General features: G+C 43.9%; 2 protein-coding genes across 4 annotated transcripts in view; both read left to right on the forward strand.

Annotated features, from left to right (window-relative positions):
• Gukh (NHS actin remodeling regulator GUK-holder) overlaps positions 1-5,663 on the forward strand; it is a 51,747-nt gene extending 46,084 nt beyond the window's left edge. For all 3 annotated transcript variants that reach the window (XM_078176651.1, XM_078176658.1, XM_078176667.1), the window contains 3 exons: positions 988-1,582; positions 1,744-2,206; positions 2,289-5,663. In XM_078176651.1, the coding sequence (XP_078032777.1) occupies positions 988-1,582; positions 1,744-2,206; positions 2,289-3,173 (1,943 nt within the window). In that variant the 3' untranslated portion in view covers positions 3,174-5,663. The remainder of the gene's footprint in view (positions 1-987; positions 1,583-1,743; positions 2,207-2,288) is intronic.
• A 1,264-nt stretch (positions 5,664-6,927) lies between these two features.
• LOC144470309 (uncharacterized) lies at positions 6,928-18,793 on the forward strand. Its single transcript, XM_078181300.1, has 21 exons — positions 6,928-7,661; positions 7,815-7,973; positions 8,059-8,711; positions 8,807-8,888; positions 9,056-9,725; positions 10,241-10,422; positions 10,539-10,706; positions 10,990-11,136; positions 11,240-11,315; positions 11,420-11,560; positions 13,023-13,531; positions 13,665-14,123; positions 14,312-14,495; positions 14,628-14,787; positions 15,338-15,419; positions 15,537-15,895; positions 16,689-16,963; positions 17,089-17,273; positions 17,530-17,859; positions 17,930-18,008; positions 18,092-18,793. Exons 1-21 carry the CDS (start codon positions 7,081-7,083, stop codon positions 18,314-18,316), a joined length of 5,706 nt encoding a protein of 1,901 aa, XP_078037426.1. The 5' UTR covers positions 6,928-7,080; the 3' UTR covers positions 18,317-18,793.
• The last annotated feature ends 657 nt before the right edge of the window (positions 18,794-19,450 follow it).

Below are 19,450 nucleotides of genomic sequence, written 5' to 3' on the forward strand. Positions count from 1 at the left end.
GTGCGCATGTGTGCGTGTGTGTATCAAGCCTCGCTATTAACGCACATATATATATGTCATAGTACCATAGTTCCTACTCGGTGAGTACATTTTATTTTTCACTTCGCAAAAGAAACTCGAGTGGTCCGATATGGAACGTCCTTTGGTTCGTTTGCTGATCAAACTGTCACGACTGTTACCATTTTTGGAACCAACTCTAGTCGATTCGACGATCGTAGTGGTACATTCCATATCAGGTTCCACCGACGTATCGATAGTTTGGTTTTCGTGCTTTTACCGCATGCTCGCATTCGCGCGATATTTGTCGCTTGTTTTCTTTGTATCTTACTAACAACTATGCCGCTAACAAACCATAGCTGACCCGAAATCTAATTTGAATCGAGGCAGAGCGCATGCACGGCCCGGCAATAAGAACGTGGCCCTATCATACTCTGTCCCGAAAGCGTGGGACAAATACTAATTAGCGCGTAGCATGGCTTACGTTCGACGATCAGTGAGCTACCGGAGCATTCGTACTCGCGCGTCTTTCTTGGTCAGCCAGCTGACGACTCCCCTTTCAAGTCAGTTAAATGCGGGAGAGGTATAGCAACGGTAATTCCAACATTGAATTTCATTTAATTACACCGCTTGATTATCTCGCGAAAGTTTGTTCCCCTCCATTCCCGTTTGAATCGTGTGTTCTCGCAGAATTCACGCGAGAACGATCTTGGACTTGTTCCGTCGATCCTAATTCTTTTCACCGACTTCCTTCTCATTTACCTTCCCGTAATCTTGAAACTCTCCCGGTGAGCCCTTAACAACGCAAGCCGGGGCGAAGCGTCTAACAAATAGGATAAGCGATAGTTTCCTGTCGGAGTAGCATAACAGCAACCTACATAGAATATCCTTTTGGTCGATAGTTTGACGATCGATGGTAACGAGGAGGAGATCCCGACCCACGCAATCTCGAGCGCGGGTGACGGCCAGTCATTGATCTTTTCGTTTCAGATAACACGTTGCTGGCTATCGATTCGGTGCCCCCTCACGGGATAATTCAGCCGCCTTCGTACGCCTCGCCCCCGAAGCCAAAAGACTGCAAGAAGGAGCACAAGATCCAAGATGCGCTGAAGAACGCGCAAACCGCGCCAGGCCAACTGACGCAGTCCGAGAAGCAGCAGAACCATGGGCCGCGTGCAGGCTGCCAGGAGCAGATGGCCTACGACCCTCAACAGAATGCGTACAACAACAACAACAAGGCGGCGAACTGGGAGTACCAGCGCGCCTGCAAGCAACGCGAAATCGTCAGCATGCACAACGCGAGGAATCAGCAGTACTGCGCATCGGGGAAGCACCCCGCCAGTCATCAGTTTTACACCCTGCCGTCTCGAAGACCGCGGAGGGATGTCGAACCGCCGCGCAGCGTCACTCCGGATATCACCAGGGGCCTCGGTCATGGTTCCTTGAGCGCTATGCACATGTACGCGATGCACGGTCAGTTCGAGTCCCAAGTGGATTTACACGGGAAACATTTGGAACGCTTCGATGCAAATACCAGGCCGATGACAAACCGACAGCAACCGGCGATCGTGGACGTCAGAAACAGGTATTTACCATGTAAAATGCAACGTACAGTAACCGAACGAACTTGCACGACATCGACATTCGACTGGCATCGAGAACACTGTGAAAAATAACATATCCGTCAGCTATAAAGTCGTGAAGAAAATCATCTTCCAGCCCTATTTTTCTTCCGTTTGATTCTAGATTCGCCACACCGGTAGGACTGACCGCGCTCGGCTATCGATTCTTCGGGTCCTCGCCTGTTCGTGATCCCGTTACGAAAACTTCCACTTCCGATGCTTTGCAACACAATCCAATTTCTCCAGCCAGGCAGAGTCACGAGAATAGTTTCGCAACGTCCACGCCGATCGGACGTACTATGCCAACGATCGCCGATCGCATGGCGCTAATCGGCGGTCCAAATTGCCCGTCGCCAACCCCGAATTCTGGCAGAAGCACGCCGACCAATCTGGTCCTGTCGCCGACGAAGAGCACGATGTCGAACGAAGAATTGTTCGCCGCTATACATAAATCGAAGAAGAGGTTGAACATCAAGGACGACGGCGACAGCCCCACGACCCCGTACGGGTCGACGAAGTCGATAGCGAAACAACTACCGTCGGGGAACAGGCACAGCTGGAGCTCCGACATACAGAAATCGCCAGTGGTATGTACACGATTACACTGTCATTCGAGTCCCGAACAAATCGTTAAAAAAAATTGAACAACATCGTTGGTTTTCATTCTAGATTATTCAGAACGTTCAGTCGTCGTCGCCAGGAACATCCAGACTGGATTTCAAACGTTTGCTGCTGCAGCAGAGCGTCAAGAGTGGTCCCACGAGGCTGTCAGCGGCGGAACAGTTGAAACTGTCTCGCCAGCAGCAGTCGCAGCAACAACAACAACAACAACAACAACAACAGCAGCAGTCGTCGCCGACGATTCCGCACCCAACCCCCTTGGCCAAAGTTTTGAGTCCCCGGTCGGTGTGGAGGTTCCAGACGCCGCGAACGGATGTACTGTCGTCCACGATAATAGAAGACACAGCGGCCGAGGAGAAAGCTATGAAACCGTCCCCCGAAAATACCTCCCCGATATCAAGACTGAACGCGAGGAGGCAGATCGACCTCTGCAGCGACCTCCTGACCCATTTGAGCAGCTCGAATCCGAGAAGCAACGTCGCCGACGTTTCGAACGATATACTACCACTGGACGACGACGACGGTACGGGACATTTCGATGCAACGGCCTCGAAAGAGATCGAGACCTATCGGCAAAGACAGGAGCCTGTTCGTTCGCAACTTGATGCCGATCGAACCGTGTCGCCGATCCAGCGTGTCACGGACGCGTATTCCGAGCACGGTGCTATCAATCCGGCAATTCAGTATTCGTACAACAGTACACAGCTGACACCGTCCTGTCAGAAAGCGATAAACGCCTTCGAGTCGAGGAGGATCAGCAACCAATTGGCGAGGGCACAGTTCTTGGCGGCTGGCACACCGCCGACCGGCAACCACGGTCCCAATACTTACGTCAGACAGATATTTCGGGCCAGATCGGAGTCACCGCAAAATATTGTGCCTCAGAACGTTGCTCGCAGTCCCAGTGCTCCCACGTTGGAGACAGCTTTGTGATCGCGGCGTGGCTCGTTTCGCAGACACAAGTCGCAGACTTTTGCGACAAGAACGGACGCGCTGTTACGTTACATGCAATCGTGAGCTAAGCAAAGACGACTGGTACTGGTTACAGTGCTTTACATAGGCTTTGCGATAACAACGCGAATTCGTAGAATTCCTTTGGGTCGAACGTCCTCGTAGTTGCGTTCTCCACCGAATCGCTTCTTTCGACTTTGTGCTCTCGAGAACGACTACGCGTGCAACATTCGTGATAGAAGTACATATATTTATTTTCACATCAAAGAGTAAAATGTAAAAGTTGACGAGCACGTAGGAAAAGAATGTTCGAGTTTGCAGCATCGTTCTCGTGTATGTGCGTCGCGTCTATTGTACAAGCGTGTAGAAGCGAATCGTTCGCGTGCTTATTTATTATCGATCTTGGCAGCGATGTACCCGTCTCGTTTAAGCAATGCCATATATGCGTAATGTATGGTGGTCAGTAATATTATATCTGAATAGCGGATTTTTCATACATTTATTTCATGCGTTAACGAGGAGGATATTTCTGCTCTAGTTTCGGACCACTGTAATTACTGCTGCCGACCAATGTGATTTTACACGAGGATCCGCAGTCTGATTATAACGAAGGACGCGATTTTACACGATAAAGTATTTTCTAAATAGAACGCTATTACTAATGGAAACGCAATATTTTGTTCTTAATACGATTTGTTGCGGAAATTGTTTTTCCTCGCGTCTTATTCTGTTACGAAAATAATCCATCTTTTGAATTTTTCGATCGAACGCGTGGATATGATGCATTCGCGTTGTTTTTAAATACAAAGACGGAACTTTCCAACCAATCTAACATTCAACAATATTTTTCAAACTACCTAAAACATTTTCTGACAAATGTGTATGGGCCAAAGAAAAATGCAGATATAATTGGAAGAAATATACGTGACGAATTTATCTTGTTTTACTTTCAGTCAGCATGTTTATTATTTTGTTTTTCTTTTCTTTTTTTTTATTAAAGAATATATATCCTTGCGTTCTGAAACAAAGAGAATAAAAAAAGTTTTGCTTCTGTCTGGATTATCTCTCTCCTTGAGAAAGTTCGCATATTATAATCGGCCTAAATAGATTGCGGATGATTTTGTAAACTTTCATTTTTTATAGCTAAATCAATTTCGGTTCAGAACGAGCACAATTTCTCAAGTTGTGCGTGTGTACGAGGCAATTAGTATTACGCAGTATTAGATTAGATTTTCTACGTGAAAGCAATAATTTATAGGGAATAACGACGCTAAGCAGCAGAGTAAATTAAAGGTACGCATACTATGAAACTCAGACTGAACATATTCATAAATAACTCGTTAATGTACAACATGTTCGCCCACAGGAGGGCATCCTATCGAAATGGAATGAAACTGCAGAGTGAGAAAACTTGTTGTCGAAATAAAAGTTTTACATTATTAACGGCAACAACTCCCACTGAGCTACAACAATCCGCCAACAGAGGTGCAGATAACTTATGCGAATCGAATTTGATACGTGCCCGAAGATCGCGACGTTATCGATCTAATTTATATGCACCGCTGTTTGTCAAGGTTCAGAAAAATCACAATTGTTGATAAGTTAATCCGGAGGCCGCGCTGCAATTTTTCGTTCTTAACTTTCATTCGATTTTGAACGTGTCTCGACATAAACCAAACATGGACGAACCATGATCATTGGTCCTGCTTTAAATCTGAAAAAGTGCAACAGATGGAGCCGGAACAGTGCCCCACGGGGCAACCTTTGCCCCTTCGTGTCTGGTTTAGAAGGATGCATCCCTCCTCTATTTGTGCTCGAACACGTGCGCTACCGTACGCTCTCGAATCAAGTGAACGCTTAAGAAACCGAAAGCAATGACTCACACATTACCAGCAACAGTCTATACGGTTTACGATTTATCCGGCTAGCCATAGATTCGTCTAAATACACGCAAAACACGATTTAGATTCAAAAAGTAGCAATTCTAAGGTACTTGGAATAAGGTTCCTCAGCGAAATTCACAGTAAACACGAATCACGTTCAACAGGCACACGGGTGCGTAGCGTATGTAATAGGCTACGATGTATAATTACAAACTGCATGCTGCTTAAAATTGAATGGCTCGCTTCTCTAGTCGGGGTAGTGTTAACGACGTCCATTAGTCTCGAGTTTCATCGAACGGAGTCCACCAATTGGAATCGCGTACCGCGTCGACGTAGTATAAAATGCGTAAGCTTTACGATTATACATATTTGGGTGGTGAATAGTAATATATTCGACGAAGACTAATGCCTAGAATAATAACAGAGTTGCCTTCATTAAATTATTTCAAGTTATGCTGCGATCGGCTGCGTTCGTATTTTCGTATACCGATGGCGTACGCGCAAATTTAATACGACAAATTTATGGACGATAAGGTTAGCCTTTAAGTGAAGAATGTTTTGTATTTTATGCAGAATAAAAAGAATCATATTTCGCAAAAACATATTTCTTCTTTTACTACGACGAATCTTCTCAGAATTTTGCCGATTCAACCATGGGCGATCGTTTCTTGCGAATTCAAGTAATCTGATTTCTTTTTTTATTTTTATTTTTCGCGTCGTAGGCGATAAATATGAAGGAGCATTTTCCCTTCAAACTTCTGACACCATTATCTTCTTATTGCCGTGATAGCATCGTTTTTATGATACTATACGTTCAATGTCTCCGCCAATCGATCATTCGTTATCACGATCAACGTCCAATTATTACTAGAAGGATTATATTTATGGTCGGTGTGAAAAATATTCGCACACGTATGTTTCGATTTTTAGCAAACCGTCAATGTCTGAGGAATTCGAATCGAGTGCTGGATTAATTTTTCTGTAGCACTTTTTTGCTGCGATATGACACAAGAGTGAGACATTGGAAACGCGTCCCCTCTGGAAAATGAAATTATTAGAAAAGATTTATTTTGAGCAATCGAGACCAAAATACGTGGGAAATACGTCGTACGTGGAACGGTGTCGGCTTTTAAATAAGCCGACTACTAATTCTCACCGAGTCGAAACTCGATTTTAGGAGTAACGGATTAATCTGCGTCTTGATCCGAGGAGCTCATCGATAACCGTAATAAACCGTGTTCATTCGATACCAAAAAGAATGCTATCGTTCGATCACATATTAAATACTCTAACGATAACCGTATCTGAAACGAACAAGTAAATTAAAGATAAATGATGGTATTGATGATTTTAATCCATCCATTGGATCGGCCTCTGGATCTGTGTGAGATCTGTTACCTGGAATAGAAAATTCCTACATCGTATTCGTGAATTTTTCATTCTGTCGAATAAATTTATTCGCGAAAATCCGAGATCGGATACGATCAGGTACCTGCCACGTACAGTCGTGCACGGCAATTTTATTCAACCATTTCCTACTCGGTCCTGCTACTCTACCCAATAACGCTCCCTCACTCTCGTTCATTCGAAAATGACTCGTCTAAAGCTTATACGGATACAATCGATCCCTTTGTAACGCTATTGATTAATTTCGCGTCATAAGAAGTTCAAAATTATAGTAGATAGTATTAGAAAAGAATCATATATTAATTCGCACTGTATAACGGGAATCGTCTAGAACTCTTGGTGGTGGGGTTATCGTCGTATTGCCCATAGGCAGCAGCAGCAGCATCATCCTCCAGCTGGACCTACGTTTAAATGTACCTGGACGAAGCGTGCCGATGAAGTGTTAATATGTAATTTGTTGAGAAACAGTTTTCTCGTTTTTACTTGGTCGCGATCGAATAGCACAAGTGGGGATTACTTATCTTAAACATTGTCTACCGAAGATAAAGGAGCTTCGAGAACGATACAAATAATTAGTTTCGTCGTCACATTTCTGATTTATGCCAAGGGCTGCGAGAGGCCGACGCGTGACAGTGACTTCCTGGAACAGTGATTGTGATTTCCAGCCAGATTGTGCTGCCATGGCGTGTTCGCGATGTTACGTCGCGTTGCTTTTCATCGTAACGAGCGGTAAACACCTCGAAGGCTCGAAAATCCTCGACCAGCCCGAAAATCTCGACGATTATCGTTCGTACAGGCTATCCGAGCAAATTGTACCAATTTCTTACGACCTTTGGATATTTAGTCGACTGGGTTTAAATGATTTCGTTTATCAAGGCCACGAGACAATAACGTTAAAAATAATTCAACCGACCAGCAGCATCGCGATCCATAACGATGGGTTGATTATACATGAAGAAAAGTCGAAGCTCTACCATCGAATCGGTGACCGAGAAAATAAATTAGTTGCAATTCCAATCGTCGATCAGCTCCCCGATAAAAAGAGGCAGTTTCACATACTGAAATTACCGATGCAATTGATACCTGGTGTCTACGCGTTGGAACTCCACTTCGAAGGTGAAACGCGCGACGACGTGTTTGGGTTTTATAGAAGCTCCTACGTCAAGAACGGGGAAACAAAGTAAATGGATGATTACCGTAGAACAATCTTTAACCAATAACAAAATATCCGTTATCTTTTTATCGGATAGAAAGAAAAGTTTGTCAAGTAGACGAGTTTCGTTAAGTAAGACGTTATAAAATACTTAAACGATACTTTTCCACTCAAATCTAGATGGATGGGGATCACCCAATTTTCACCCGTGTACGCGCGTCGCGCTTTCCCCTGTTTCGACGAGCCACACTTGAAAGCAATCTTCACCCTGCATATCGGTCACGTGGCCAACCAATTGGTAACGAGCAACACTCGAGTTGCAACTAGAGCGAAATACGGGTAAGTTTTCTTCCTTGTTGCCGTAAATTTATTTGAGCTATCTAGAAAAACACGGCATACGCGAACCCCCCTCGTTCCTGCACAGCTACAGGAACGACTCGAACTATTATTATCTGACGACGTTTCAACCGACGCCGAGGATGTCCACGTACATCGTTGGTTGGGCGGTCCACGATTTCGTCCCGGAGACATCGACAGCCTTGCCGAGCTTCAAAATGTGGACGCGAGAGTCGATGCATCGACGCGGATCCGCCGCGTTGAGTCAAGGTGTCTCGATCTATTCGCATCTGAAGGACTATTTTCGCATCGAGAACCCGGTGACGAAGATGGATCAGATCGCGGTGGCCGACTTTAATTTCAACGCGATGGAAAATTGGGGGATGATCACGTACAGGGAGTCCGTGGTCTTGCACGAGAAGGCCGTCACACCGACGAGATACGCGTTCAACGGGCTGACCACGATGGCTCACGAATACGCTCACACCTGGTTCGGGAACTTGGTCACGCCGATCTTCTGGAACGTGGCTTGGCTGAAAGAAGGATTCGCTTCGTATTTCCAATACCACGCTCTATCCTGTTTGCAACCGAGTTGGGACATGATGGACAAATTCGTAGTCGATATGCTGCAACCGGCGCTGCTTTTGGATTCCGCGAATCACAGCAGAGTATTGAACGGTCGGAACGTAGGTAGTCCGAGCAGCATCAGAGCTGTCTTGGATTTCGTCTCGTATAAAAAAGGTATGAAAAGAAAGAAAGTCGCGCAAATTCTTCTCGCCGAGTTGCATATATTGTAGTATACCCTATACCGAACGAATTACGTATCTTTCTACCAGGGGCGTCGACGATACGTATGCTTGCTCACGCGATTGGAGATTCAGCGTTTCAGAATGGTCTACGAAGCTACTTGAAGGAACTGTAAGTTTAACGGGCGCATAAAACAGCTTGCATATCAAACAAATTGATACGGTACGACCTACCTATCTTTTCGAGTAGGGGAAAAACATTGACGAATTAATTTTCAGCTTATTTTAACTTAAGTTGCATAATCGCGACACCGCTCTACGATATCGTTTCAAATTCAGATCATACGGAGCAGCTACCCCGTACGACCTGTACGAGCACTTGCAGTGCGCCGCGGCTATGTCCGGCGATCGCCTACCAGCCTCGATTCAACGAATAATGGATTCTTGGACGGACCAGCCATCTTTTCCTCTGGTAACCGTAACCCGAGATTACGGGCGGAAAACGGCTTCGATATCGCAGCAAACGTTTTGCCAAAACGCAGATCGGTGCGACGTTGATCGTAAAATGAACGAGTGGTGGATACCCTTGACTTTCGCCATTAAATCGTCGCCCGCCGAGTTCTCTCGCACAGCCCCGAACAATTGGCTGGAACCGAACAATCAAAGTTTAACCATCGTCGGACCGTTCCCATCCGAGGATTGGGTCATCTTCAACGTTCAACAGGTCGGATATTATCGAGTGAACTATGACGAAAATAATTGGCAAATGCTAATCGACTATTTGAGGTCGGCGGATTTTTCAAAGATACACAAAGCGAACAGGGCGTCCCTGATAGACGACGCTTTCAATTTAGCCAGAGGCGGATACATCGATTACTCGATTCCGCTGAATCTCTCGGGTTACTTGGTCCAAGAGCGCGACTACGAGCCTTGGCTCGCAGCTATTAAGAACTTTGGGTACTTGAACAAGAGGTTGCGGAGCGTGCCGGAGGTGCGTCGAGCTTTTCAAGTGAGTAAAACGTATCGCTCGTTAAACCTTTTGTCGATCATCTTATCCGGGCAATTTGAAATGAGTTTTCTCTAGATAAGACAAGTGAAAAGAATGTGGAACATCGAGAACACCGATAACGAATCAACGAACTCGAAAAGCAATCGCCTATATTGGTTTCCAAGAAGCAATAGGTAGTAATATGTATGTAGATAGTAAATTAATCGAACATCGAGCGGACATGCGGTTAGCGACGCTTCGAAAGAACCACCTCTATACGAGATTGCGAACCTCTATCTAGGGGAAGTAGGCGGAGTAGCAATCGCGGGGATGGTATTAAAAACGAGATTAAAACGAGTTTGGATTTGGTTGGCGAAGGATTTTTCCACAGATGTTTTCCACTTTTTTTAAATACAAATTTACACGCGAGCCCACTGTAAATTTACGAAACTTGTCCTGTTAGGTATACCTAACATGAATAAACGGGATGAGTTTAGCAAGTAAAACGCGTTTAACAAATCCATACGATTGAACAGGGTTACGCGAAACGTTTATTGGACCCGATCTATGATGGACTGAGTTTCGTCGAATCCGCGAACGAGGAGCTGGTGACGAAATTACAGCGCGAGCTAATTTTAACGGCTTCCTGTTCGATGCGGAATCCGCATTGTTTAAAAACGTCGCGAAACCTGTTCGACAAATGGAGAATCAACGAACCGTACGTATAGGAGAGGCGCGACGTCGATTCTACCAAACAAACTTTCCAACTAATTTCAAATTGATTTTTCATGTTTTCGAACAAATCGATTATCGCGTCGACGATGCATCGCGCAGGATACTGCAAGACGTCAGAAGACTGGTCTACTGCGAAGGCATACGCAGCGGCAGCGACGAAGACTGGTACAAAATGTTGTCGACTTGGCTGGAAACCGATCTGCACACCGAGCAAGAATTATTATTCCAAGCCCTTGGTTGCACCGGAAAGGCGGGCTTGATAGACAAGCAAGTTCTCCTTTGTTTTCGGTCGTAAAATTACCCGATCGGTTTCGAATGTTGCTTGGTTGTCGCGCCGCGTTACTAACGATATCTTCCGACGATCCGAGCTTTGATTTAGATAAGGTTCGAGTCGAGTTTCAACTAGAAACTAAGCGAGCTTTAAGGATCTTTTTCGAATCGACGCGATTTTTTTGGAATCTCTTATTTTTCGATTAATTTACGAAGAATTTGAGGTACGGGCGCAAACACGATGGCTGCTAAAATTGGAGAATTCCTACCACGTTCGTAGATATCTCGCGATGACGTTATCGGAGGGATCGAGAGTCCGCAAACAATACAGGATCGCCATAATCGACGGTGTTCTGGACGGGGACGACCGGAACGCGGATCGTGTACTAGAGTACTTGAGACAGAATTTACAGCAACTTATCGGCATGTATGTACGCGTTACGATCTCTCTATCTTCGTTATCGTTAAGTCTGTCTGTCTGTCTGTCTGTCTGTCTGTCTCGTGATATAAACGATTTCTGGTTATTTTAGGGAAGATTACACTTTTCTGGGCAAAACGATCGCAGCGATCGGGGACTCGATTACGACGAACGAGCAAACCGAACAAGTATTAATTTCGACTATTTTCTATACGTTTCCGGACAACTATCCATTACTCTCGACATCTAGAGACAGTTTAATCGAAATTCATTCTCGATCTTTACTTTTCAGTTGCGAAAGTTTGTGGAAGAAAATCTTGAGAAGCTCGACAAAGTCTTGGCGTCCGCGAATCAAGCCGTCGACGTCTCTTCGGCGAACCTAGAATGGACCCAGAAGTATTCGGCCAAGATCGCCGAATTTCTGAATCATATATAAATTCTATTCGCAAACATGGTCGTTTTAACACAGCTCTGTTTTCTTCCTAAACGATTTCAATAAATAAGACCGTGCTAAACGCGTATTGAAAATCCTTCTCCGTACCCAACAACCCATCCATAGAATATAAATAATCGTTGCTCCGTTCAACGAGCGACAGCGCTACGTTTGCGCTACGTTTAATCGTTTCGATTCGCGATTCGCGATTCGCGATTCGCGGTTCGGCGACGAAAAGGAAAACGAATGCCAGGATCCGTCACGAAATGTAGTATGGTGAATAGGCGCCATGGTTTGCGCGTATCGTGAAACTTGCCGTGTATCGGGTAAGAAACAAGGTGCGACAATGACACGGCAAAACATTCTTCCAGCGATATCCGATAAACCACCGAGCGACGATACAGGCTTAGAATTTTTCAGACATCCGTGTAACGTAATTGGTCTATTTGAACGATAAAGGGAACTTTGTTAGCTTGTTCGCTATCGGCTCTATCTACCGATGCGCATAATGACACCACGGATCGTCTCGCAAACAGGTCCTATCGATAAGATTAAGCCATGTACTTCCAGCGAGAGTCTCTGTCGGCTGCTATATAAACAGCTGCTATATAAAGTGGAAACAATTACACGTATGTGGATTTGAATGCCGCTGGTCCACGCATTAACCTGTTATTTCGCGAGGTACGTTATCGAGATCGTGACATTCGAACGCGTTCGAATTAATTGTCGTCAGATATTATCGCGCGAATCCTCTCTGCGTCGACTTTCGGATACTGATTACGTGCGAGGACAGCGAAAAGACGACGGATGCGTTCCCAAAGGAAACAGTGTGCTGATTAGGAGTTCTCGAACGGATACGGTCAGCAAAAAGGATACTCTTCCGCCTTCCGTTTCGTCAAGGTCTGTTCACGCGTTCGTCTAATTCGGCAAACATCGTTTGGCATAGTTTGGCATCCGGCGACACAAGAAACGTCTCTCCTACGCTCTCTCCCTCTCGATGCGGTTATCTCGATAGCTGCGAAAGTGTTTTTTAATCGGTGTTGACCCATCGGTTCGCGCGCGTCTTCGCTCCTTCTCGGATAATAGGCAAAATGCGCGCTAAATGTATGCGTTCGACACCCCCCAGAGGCAGTGTGTGTGTGTGTGTGTGTGCGCGCGCGCGCGCCCCAGAGATCTCGAGTATTCTCAAAGAAATTTATATTTATACAAAAGCAACATCCATAGTTCGGAAACTAATATAATATAATATAAGATAACAGCGAAAATAATTCGTTCGTTCTATTATAACAATCAATTATCCTTCTGCCTCTTCGAACCATCGAAACTCTTTCTCGTTCCGAAGCGTTTCCGACGGACCCTAACGAAACCGAAACCATCGTCGCCGTTTCGCGATTCCGTTGATCGCGATTTTTAACAGAGGATTCGCGCGCTAATTTACCAATTTCTTCGAATGATCTAACAGACAGACGCGCGTTTCGTTAAAACAGGACATCGTCGTATTCGAGGAGTCTTCCACCGCGCAGCTTTTTTCACAGCAAAGCAATTCGAGATGACGGCTTCAACGCTGTTGTCGCTGCTACTACTCTCGTCGGTCAGCTGGTCCGGCATAGAAGCGAAATACAAACTCGAGGATAATCATGCGAAACCCTCCGTGTACGTGCTCCAAGTGGAACCAGATTTCCAGACATTCAGTTTCACGGGAAGTGTGAATATTACTTTCAAAGTCGACGAACCGACACAAGTGTTGGTATTGAATCAAAAGAATTTGACCATAACTAACATCGAGGCGTGGCCGAAGCTGGGCAAAATCTATCGCCGTCCCGATAACGATTTGGAGACGTTGACGATTTACTTCGGAGAAGAGCTACAAACGGCTAAACATTACACGATCAAGATAGACTATATCGGTAAGCTAAACGACCAGAAACGGGGATTTTATGGAAGCAGATATTTCATTGGAGAGGACATGAGGCAAGTACATATCTTGTATCGGTATCGATCGGTATCGAGTCGTACCAGCGAACACAACCAATTCCATTAGTTTAGCCTGTCATTAGGCAGACAGTCCAATCGGGACTACGAGGATCTTTCGAAATGCTTACAGATGGATTGCTACGACACACTTCGAGCCAACGGGTGCACGATTAGCGTTTCCATGCTGGGACGAGCCCGAGTACAAAGCGGTTTTCGAAATTTCGATCAAACATCTGTCAAACTACACGGCCGTGATCTCCAACATGCCTGAACTAAAGACGATACCAGATGGTAACAAGAACATTACCTCTTTCCAGCCTACCAAGCCCATGTCGACTTATTTGGTAGCGTTCGTGGTCTCGGATTATAAATACATATCTCACCCTATAAACAACAATTACAAAATCTACACGAAAGCAGACTCTGTGAACGACACGAAATTCGCATTGGACTTTAGCGTGAAAGCGATGGAACAATTAGATATCGCCACCGGAATCAAGTATACCGATAACATGCCGAAAATGGACCAAGTTACCGTCAAAGACTTCAGTCCAGGCGCTATGGAGAACTGGGGCCTTGTCACCTACAGGTAATTTATTCGCATCGCCTTTCGCTCTTTACTCTTTACTCGGACAGTGCAGCTCTCGACCACCACATCTTTCTGAAAGTTTTCAATTTCGATCTACTCATCCTCTTCTCCGCGAGATATATGTATATTTTCTAGAGATTACGTATCATCGTTGTCAAACGGTCCGCTTTCTTTCACATTTTTCAAAGGGAAAAGTATCTTGTTTACACGGATAACGTTACCACGACTCGTACCAAGCAAAGCATGCTAACAACCATAGCCCACGAATTCGCCCACCAATGGTTCGGAAACCTAGTCAGCCCAAAATGGTGGGAATTCATTTGGCTGAACGAAGGATTCGCTACTTACTTCCAGTACTACATTACGGACAAAGTACGTTGAATTTCTAGTTGAATTTCTAGTTGAATTTCACCGAATTCAACACCGGAGATAAGGGTGCCGATGCAACCGATAGCGCGGAATAACTTTGCGCAACGATTCTCAGGTGAAGATGTTCGCTTTCAGGTAGAGCCATCGTGGCGTTTAATGGACTTGTTTGTCATCGAGGCGATGCAAGGGTCCGCGTTTGTTACGGACGGGCTCCTAGATACGCGACCCATGAACCAACCCGCGGACAGCCCCAACGAAATTTCCAAATTGTTCGACAATATCGCTTATCAAAAAGGTAACTATGTACATCGAAACAATAGTAAACTCGTCACGAACGAATACGCCAGCACGATACGCGAGTTGGCGCCTAGCGTTGTGCAACCTGCTGGTGACTTCGTTACCGAGGCTACTTGAAAACCAAAGGACCGGCGTTTACGATACATCGATCCTATCCCAACGCTCGAGTCGGGTCGACTTAACTACGAAATGAATCTTTAACGATTTTCTTTTGACCCGCGATCATCGAACGACGCGAGAACGCTCAATTAAATTGTCTGTCACGCCGCGGCGCTAAATGTAGAGAGATGTTGTCGAGCCGATAATGGAACACGATATTTTAAAAACGACTTGCCGACGACGATTTTATAATCTTTAGAAAGCCATAATTTACAGTTAAAAGCTTGGTAACTTATTTATGTATAAATAAGGACCAATTAGCTCAATCACGTGCAAACGAATTGTTCTCTGTTACGTTATCATTACGTTATCCAAGAATTTTCTTTCCGATTATCATACAAAAACAGAAGAGATTATAAAAATTATTCTGTAAAACTCATATTTTACAGCTGGATGCGTTATAAGAATGATGTCCAACATTTTGGAAGAGAAGATCTTCCTGAACGGTTTGAATTTGTATCTAGAAAATAAGTAAGTATCTCGGGAGCATTCCGATAAGACAACGACGAACTTGAAGAGCGCTTCGTTGACTCCTACGTATTTTGTTGTTGCCAATAATAGTTACACATAACCTGACGATATTTACAGTAAATTCAACGTCGCCGATTCCAATGAATTGATCAAAAATCTTCAATCTGCTGCTGGGGACAGTACGACCTGGGGAGGTGTGAAACTAGAGGAAATTATGAAAACATGGTTCACAAATCCTGGATACCCAGTGGTCACCGTGAGAAAGAACAACGACGACTACGTACTGAACCAAGAACGATTCCTGTATTACGGATCTGACGAAAAAACAAAGTGGTGGATACCCATAACATACGTCACGAGCAAGAATCCTGACAGCCATACAACTGCGCCTACCACTTGGTTAAAACCCACCGATGAAAATCTCACGATTACGCGTGTGTCCGGCGATTGGATACTACTCAACACACACCAAACAGGTACATTCTTAAATTCTCCTACAAAACATAGTAAATTATTGATTAATATAATCACAATGTAATACAGTGTCGTGTCATCGTAGAACATGGGAATCATAAAATTCATTCCAACCGATTTGTTCCAAGCGGTATTTCATTAAAAATTATACAAGCATAATGCGAAAGGTCCATTCTATTAGTAACAATTGTAAAAGTTCATTAATAATTGCTGAAAAGTTATATATCATAAATTTTCGAACAAACTGCTGAGTCTCCAATGCGAGTAACGCGTAAGACAAGGAGCGACAGATTCTCTGCGACAAGGATAGACAAGTTAACGGTGGCGCCATCTACGGCGGCGGATTTGTGAACTAACTTTCCTATCTCTGCCTGTTAACAGGCAGAGATAGGAAAGTTAGTTCACAAATCCGCCGCCGTAGATGGCGCCACCGTTAACTTTTCTAGCAATTCTCGTTATAGTCGGTTGCTGCTTGTCTTACACATTACGGTGATTATAGAAATGAACGGATTGACCATAAATCGTTTAATAACACATTAATTAGGTAGCAAATCTATAAAGAATTACATCGGTAAGTTAGCCGAGTCTTTGCAATTGATTATTTTGATATAAATGAGTCCATAGTAAGAGTAAGACTAATTAATCTGTAATTTATTGGCGAACTTTTCTCGGGCAATTATGCAGTTAGTTTTACAACGAAAATTGATAAAGCCAAGTCTTTTGTTGTATTTATTGCACCTCTTCATTTCTTAATAGTGTATATTTTGCTAACTGTTAATATTATTTATATTGTAGGGTACTACCGCGTCAATTACGAAGATGAGAATTGGAAGAAAATATCGGAGTACTTGGTTGACAACTTCACGCAAATACACTCCGTGAACCGTGCAAATCTAATAGACGACGCTTTTAACTTGGCCCGGAAGAATCTGACAAATTATGAAATTGCATTAAACCTGACTCTGTATCTGAAGAATGAAACCGACTACATCCCATGGATGACTACATTTAGGAACTTGAATTTCTTGGATAATAAGATCTATACCTCAAAACATTATGACATTTTCAAGGTAGGAACGCGTTGGGGTAATCCCTTGGACTGTATTGTTAAGCTTACGAATCAGTAATTGTCCAATTGTTATTTGAACACCAATTCGATCGCCATCCCTATATAATACTTGATTTGTCATTTCAGCATTACCTCAGGTACATTATGCAAAATCTAACGAAACATGTAGAGTACAAAGTTTCGTCAAAGGACCACGTCAAGAAACTCCTGAAAGCAAACACGATCAAGTGGGCATGCAAAGCTGATGTTGAAGAATGTGTGAACTACACCAGGAAAGAGTTTGACGAGTGGTACAATAACCCAAAGCATTCGTAAGTTCGGTATATTCGGTGTTTCTAGCATCGTGTCAAAGACTGGTGAAAAAAACAAAGTTACAGTTGGCGATTTTTCTTTGCGATAATTCCGAATTCAGTTTCTGGATATAGTGGATAGTCGAAAGAATGGCTTTTTTTCATTTCATGTATCACAATGGTTCTTATACGCCAGTATTTTAGTGAAAAACATTTCATACCGGTTCGGAGTTAATTTGAAGAAAACAGTGGTATCGAAGCCGATAATATTTTCCAGACTTGACGCCGATCTAAAGAGCAATATCCTTTGCACTGGGCTGAAAACTGCGAACGAGACGGTATGGGATACTGTTTTAAAGAGGCTGGCTGACTCCACGAACGACAAAGATGAGAGAGACAGTCTGCTCGGGGTTATGGGATGCTCGGAGAACCGTAAGATTCTTGAGAAACTGATCTCAGAATCTTTGAAATCGGGCACGTCTATCGAACTGAATGTTGCCGTGGAAGCTATCGTGTCTAACAATCAAATTTCGAAAGCCGAAAATATTTCCATTGTTGGACTCGTTCTGAACAAACTCAACGAAGAGTACAAGAATATCACGAAATTGTAAGTGCGAATTTAACCCAATATCGGCGTGCTTTGACCCCTTGACGCGACGCTAATCCGATCGTTTCAGGAACGATTACATCACGCAAATCCAATCCTGCATATCGAGTGTTGCCAATGCGGTTGTAAGCACAGAAGACGTCATAGAGGTACGGCGAATAATAACCCGACGTTTTTTTGTCATTTTCATCAAGTTCCGTTTCTAATCCTTTTTCTAATGGTTTCCTTGTAGCTGCAAAAATTCACCGCCCGCAGTGGACTTAAAGAGAACAATGTGGCGAGCGCAATGTTAAAGATAAACAGAAACGTGGATTGGGTGACGGCCTACAGAAATACAGTTGAAAATTGGCTGGTTGAGAACGAAGCTCGCTTCAAATTGGTCAAGAGCGGCACGGGCACTGTCGCGTTCGCGTCATTCCTCCTTATCCTTTCAATATTTGTAACACGATTCTACTAAAAAGATTCCTGTCGAATATTTCATTTAGAAACCTAACGGACAGAGTGCGGAGATTTACGCAAAGTTATATATTTGTCAAAAGCATGTTTAAATTGTATGCAGAAAAATAATAGGATCTCTCCTATCAATGTACTGAAAGCAACGTGACACGTTTCGTTTATCGACAATTTTTACCGATTTAAATCGAATCGGCGATATTATAATTTAACAACGCCGGAGTGCCTCCACGAATAGGACACGGTTGTCTAAGCCTATGTATTCAAATTTTATAAAATTTATAACGCATGAAATAGACAAAACAAGTGGTATTACAGTACTTTGAAGTAAGAGATTAGAAATAGTAACGTTAAAAGTGTTGTATATATTTTTATAACTGCGCGATTGTACATAACGTACATGTAAATATAAAGTAAAGATATTTGGAAACTCTGTCAAATGTCTATAATGATGCGCGAAATAAATTGACACGAAATATTTAACAAACTTTCTTTTATTTAATGCTAGCTTGGTTCGTCGATAAGACAAATCTTTGTATAATTTGTTTGTTGAATTGGAGATAGGATCTGTAGATGTAAAACTGTTGCTTCGAACTCGTTGATACCTTAAGATTATGCTGCAAAACCTTTCCTATTGCAAACACTTTTTAATATTTTTATTACATAAACAGCATCCTCGACTTGCTAAAACAGAAAGTTTACTGACGAATTAAAATTATGACCTCAATTTTGCCACAACAGAATTTCTCGATCGCTGGGTGGGCAGCCCCGCATTATCATCGCGTTGAGTCACCTAATGGATGGCGATGGTGTAGAGTATGTGTGCGTCCATAAGTGTTTACGGAGTATGTAGTTGCTTGACGAGTGTTTATGGGATAGGGCTTTAGATTATGGGTTACTGTCGAGACGTGTGAATGCGTGAGGCTGGAGACAGGTGCGTAAGCCTGCGGGGTGTTCAAGGGGGAAAACTCCCCTGATTCCCGCTCGCCCTTGCACCCCCCCCCCCCCCCTCTCTCTCTCTCTCTCTCTCTCTCTCTCTCTCTCTCTCTCTCTCTCTCTCTCTGTCTCTCTCGATGCACCTAAGATCCAAGGTTTACGATACCGACTATGCATCGTTTTTGTCAATAGTGGACGAAGG

This window comes from Augochlora pura, chromosome 1, assembly GCF_028453695.1.
Source record: "Augochlora pura isolate Apur16 chromosome 1, APUR_v2.2.1, whole genome shotgun sequence".
NCBI classification, from domain to species: Eukaryota; Metazoa; Arthropoda; class Insecta; order Hymenoptera; family Halictidae; genus Augochlora; species Augochlora pura.